The sequence below is a fragment of the Quercus lobata genome, chromosome 6 (assembly GCF_001633185.2).
Source record: "Quercus lobata isolate SW786 chromosome 6, ValleyOak3.0 Primary Assembly, whole genome shotgun sequence".
NCBI lineage: Eukaryota > Viridiplantae > Streptophyta > Magnoliopsida > Fagales > Fagaceae > Quercus > Quercus lobata.
In genome coordinates, this window is record NC_044909.1 from 10,824,319 (window position 1) to 10,829,703 (window position 5,385).

At 35.0% G+C, this 5,385-nt stretch overlaps 1 protein-coding gene across 1 annotated transcript; it reads left to right on the forward strand.

Moving 5' to 3' along the window:
• On the forward strand, positions 1–2,309 carry LOC115950706 (60S ribosomal protein L19-1). Its single transcript, XM_031067936.1, has 5 exons — positions 1–258; positions 864–986; positions 1,134–1,447; positions 1,693–1,748; positions 1,995–2,309. The coding sequence occupies exons 1-5, from the start codon at positions 147–149 to the stop codon at positions 2,017–2,019; spliced, it is 630 nt and encodes a 209-aa protein (XP_030923796.1). The 5' UTR covers positions 1–146; the 3' UTR covers positions 2,020–2,309.
• The last annotated feature ends 3,076 nt before the right edge of the window (positions 2,310–5,385 follow it).

Genomic DNA, 5,385 nt, shown 5'->3' on the forward strand with positions numbered 1-5,385 from the left:
CTAACCCTAAAAAAAATAGCCTTATCGTGGGTACTATATAAAATCCCCTTTGATTTTTCATACGCGAAAAACCCTCCTCCACTCGCACCCAGGGAGAGAAGAGGCAGAGAGAGAAAGCAGCAGCAGCAACAGCAACAGCAACAACAATGGTGTCGCTCAAGCTCCAGAAGCGGCTCGCCTCCAGCGTCCTCAAGTGCGGGAAAGGCAAGGTTTGGCTTGACCCCAATGAAGTCAGCGAAATCTCCATGGCCAATTCCAGTAAGCTCTCTCTCTCTCTGTGTTCATTTTGAGCTCAGGATCCATATCTTATCTCCGTTAATCTAACATATATGTGAATTTCGGATCTATATCTGTTTGAATCGGATCAATAATCCAATACAGTATACCTTTTCATTTTCGTTTTATATGCTAATGTAATTAGGACTTTTGGGTTGTCAAATTTCCGGGTACAGTACTAGTGCTATTCATCCTCTTGATGGTATATTGATTTCATGATAATATGGTTGTAATGAGTCATATTATTAAAATCCCAATTGAGAATTAACTTGTAATTATTATCCCTATATATAATTCGCTGTTAAGTGATAAGTTTGGTACTGAAATTGTTCATTTCTGACTTGATTGTTTGTTATGTTATTTGTGGCTTAACGTGGTGTAGTTTGGTTTGCTTGATTTTTGGTGCATTTGTTCCTGTTTTGTCTGCAATATGTTATTGGCATTTGATTATTATCTGGTTGGCTTTGTGTTGATGGTTTTATTTACTGCCAATGAGCTCCGGCTCAAATGGTACATACCCATCAAAAATTGTTGCCGGTTTTGTTTAGTAATTCGATCTGATGATGTTGCATGATTAATTTGTGCAGGGCAGAACATCAGGAAACTGGTGAAGGATGGTTTCATCATCAGGAAACCAACAAAGATCCACTCCCGCTCTCGTGCACGCAGAATGAAGGTGGCCAAGAGGAAGGGTCGTCACTCTGGATATGGTGCGGCTTTAGAGAACACTTGTTTGGTGTCTTGTTTCTGTTGATGCATTTTATGTTATGTTGTATTGCAACTGTTTGATTGTCACGCTTATGTTTTTAATTCTTCGATGTTTGTAAACGTTAATATAATCCCTAAATGTGTTTAAGGTAAGCGCAAGGGTACTAGGGAGGCAAGGCTGCCAACTAAGGTCCTTTGGATGAGGAGATTGCGCGTGCTAAGGCGTTTGCTTCGTAAGTACCGGGAAGCAAAGAAAATTGACAAGCATATGTACCATGACATGTACATGAAGGTGAAAGGTAATGTCTTTAAGAACAAGAGGGTGCTCATGGAGAGTATTCACAAGTCAAAGGCTGAGAAGGCAAGAGAGAAGACTCTGTCTGATCAGTTTGAGGCTAAGCGTGCTAAGAACAAGGCAAGCAGAGAGAGAAAGCATGCCAGAAGGGAGGAGCGTTTAGCTCAGGTATGATTGATCTTCCAAGATAATTCCTTTTTTTTTTTTTTAATTTGGAATCGCACTTTGTTATTTTTGGAAATTGGACAAGAATGTTATGGAAAATTATAACTTGTGATTTGTATACTGAAGTTAGTTTTTGCTTCTGGCAGAAAGCAAAATTGTCATACTATTTGTAGAAAATACATTATTATAACTTGGTGTTGGCTGTATGCATTTTAGCAATGTGAGTTAATTGTGTCTTGAAATTACAGGGACCTGTTGAGAGGGCACCAGCAGCAGCTGCACCACCTGCACCACAACAAACTGAGTAAGAGACTTGATGTTTTTTTTAAAAAAATTGTCTGTGTGTGTGAAAAATCTAAGATACCTATGTTGAAGATACCAATGTTGAAGATATGAATTTAGGGTGTTCCACCCACTATATTGTATATTTTATAAATTGTTGCTAGACTAGCATGTTCAAGTCACAATAATAATATTACCATACATCCATAGCAGTAGATGTATTGTCTAAATTTGACACAGTTCTATTTGATGTTTTTCTTCCTTGTAGGGGAGCTAAAAAATCTAAGAAGTGAGAAGTGTAACATCTCTGATGAACACAAAGCAAGAGCCCAAATATGCGAATACTCTTTTGTTTCCTCTGAAGGATTTCGTTCATCTTAGCTATTCTAATATGTTTAATGAATTTTGCATTTTCATTATAAAGATTTAAATCTTGGAACTCTCAATTGTTCTTTTTTTTCTTTCCCCAAATGTTGGATAATGTGTCTATTTGTGACATTATGGATACATGTTCTTTTGGGACATGGGAATTTTGATTCACTTTACTGTCAGTAGATGTAAGTACAGCTTTGCTTTTTTGTGAGTTCTGTGATTGTTGTAGCCTGCATTACTCTTGTTGGTGGCAGTGGCTCTCCTCTCTCTCTCTCTCTCTCTCTCTCTCTCTCACAAAATTGGGATGGGGTTATTGGAATAGGAGGGAATAGGCTTGGTCGATTACTCAATGCTGGCCAGTTACCTTTGCAACTTAGTTTTATTTAGGCGAAAATGCACTTTGGGTCCCTACATTTTGGGCCAATTTTCGTTTTGGTTCCTAAATTGATTTTGCTCTTAGGTCAGTCTCTGAAATTAGAAGATCGATTTTATTTTGGTTCCTGTCGTCAACCCAATAACAGAAAATACATACGTGGTAAACAGATTGCACTATTAACATGTTATATGCTGATGTGGATAATAAAATAATAATAAAAAATTATAGTTAGCATTTTTAAATGCCACGTCATCATTTAAATTAATAAAAAAAGCCAGCTTAGAAAATTCAAACTAAAAAATAAAATAAATTAAAAAACAAACCTTAAATCTAATTTTATTTTTTTTTAAAAAATTTATGCAAAAAAAAACAAAAATTAAAATTTTAAAAACCCATCTCTGTAATCCCACAAGCTCTTCTATCTCTGCAAACCCATCTGGGTCTCCTCTAAACCAATTCAATTCTATAAATCTAGCAAAATCTCCAAATGGGTATTCGTTTTCTCACCATTTTGATTGAAATTTTAGTTCTTTCAGCTTCAAGATTGGTTTTTGTAAGGTTTATTCATTTGGGTATTGGCTAAATTGTGCAAATTTAAGGACTTGTGAAAGAAATGGAAGTGGTGTTTTAAGGGGTTGAGGTTTTATGAGTGGATTGAGGAGTTTCAATAGTGAATCGGATAGGGATCCATGGAGTATGATGTTGTTATTGTTGGGGAAGGACTAACAGGGTTATCGACAACGATAAGGTTGAAGCAAATGTGCATTGAAAAGGGGGTTGATTTATCAATGTGTGTTGTTGAGAAAGGTGTTGAAGTGGGTATGTTTCTCATATCATGGTTCCCACATCTCAAGATCCAAACGGTTTGATCGATCTTCATTTTCTCGAGTCAAGATCTCTCTCCTTTAGCTTTTTCTTTGGAATCTGGCTTTGATTTGGGTTTAGAGATGGTCTGATCAGTGGCAATGGTGGTAATTGGTGGTCTGATCGTTTGCTTTTGTTTTGGGTTTATTTGGTTGGGTTTGACTTGCTCTTAATCGATGGTGGTGGTGGGTTTGATCGTGAGTACGTGAAGTTCGCTTGGTTGCTCTTAATCAACTTGCTCTTATTCTGGGTTCGACCTGCACTGTTGGTTTATCTATACTACTATTTAAGGGGCTGCACATGTTTGGGTCGGATTTTTTTTGTTCCAAAATACCCTTACACCTGGACAAATTTGGAGGACAATCTAGTAAAATTGCATTTCTAACTTCTAAACAACCCACTACAGAATAATTTCACATCCACTAATCCACTAAACCTAAACAATAGTCAATAGGGTTAGACATGTAAAATTAGTAATTTAAAAACTCCCAAATTTTTGCTAAATTTCTCACCTCTACATTTCTCTCTAACCGTAGTTGTCAATAATTATTACAACTTCCTCTTAATTTTTTTTTTTTTTTTTAAAGCTTTCTTTTGCTTTTTCTTTTTTTCCACAAACGTACTTTTTTTTTTTTACCTAATTGCCAAAATGAAATGGCCTCAAGTTTTTATAACAAACTCAATCCCTTCCTATCAAAAAAGAACTCAATCCCTTTTTTGTCTTTAGTGCATGTTTAAGATTTTCACCGCAAACAAACTCAATCCCTGTTTTGTTTTCAGTGCATTTTTAAGATTTCACTGCAACAAACTCAATCCCTGTTTTGTTTTCAGTGCATTTTTCCTCTCTTATGTTATCCATATGAGCTCCTTAAAATTAGGCACTTTCACATCTCTTTTAAATTCCTCACGTTTAAATTTCTTATCTGAAGTGGTTGTTTATTTTAAAATTTCTCTGTCCTATTTTCTAGCATCAAAGGATTCCAATACTGCCTTTCTCTTATCTTCTTCCCCTACAAAAATAGATTTTTTCAGTTGTTTTATTGTTACAAAAAGGCTAACATTACAATTTTGGTTACACAAACGGTTTCCAAATACACACAGCAAATTGTGAATCCTTTTCTACTACGTCTCCCATTGTTTAGGTTTTTTCGTTTTTTATTTTTATATTTTACTTACAACTTTGAAAACACATGCTTTTTGAAACAAGAATCGACGAAGTTGATCAGGTTCATACCAGTGAACCAAGCTCTAGCGTCTTTGTTGGCTCCATTGACGACTCAGTAGCCAACAGCTCTAGAGGAAAGAAGTCCAAGCGAGGCACTACCATGGTCATGCAAATTCACAACACCTTTGTTTCCCCGTCCAATAGTATGTTCAATTTGAAAATTTTAAAAATTTAAAAGCTTGATTATACTATTGTTGAAGAAAAAGAAAAAAGAAAATACAAAACCCTTTCTTTCACATTTCACAGTATAAAGTAGAGAAGAATCCTTCCCATCAAAAATTGAAATTTCAAGCATAAAATAGTTTACACTTTATGTCCACCCTTTTAATATTTATCTTTTGTGTAGTTTGTCCATTAACCTCTTCAAATCTAAACGAGTCATCTTAAAATCCAATGTTTAAAGTGTGTGTCACTTATTCATGATTTAGCCAAAAAGAATGTGGGACTTAACTTTAAAAGATGATTCTCACAAAAAAAAAAAAAAAAAAAAAAATTTAAAGGATTTGTTTAAATATTGTGCAATTAAGGTCATTGTCTTATTGTAGGTGTAGATTTAACAGTAGCAGTATTGTATTGTATGGTACTCCTTTATTGTTTTTTTGTTTTGTTTTTTGTACTATAATCCGTAAGTATTAGGAGCACAACCAATTATACGAAACCCAATAGATTTTATTAATCATTTAGTTTGGTGTATAATTGACTTACTGAAGTGGATGCAGAGATTATTTTGATGTTAAATTTGGATATGAATTAGGAAGAAAGGGCCATTAGGTGCCTTTCAAAAGAGAAGGATACCTTTTAAAAACTACTTTGTGTAAAAAT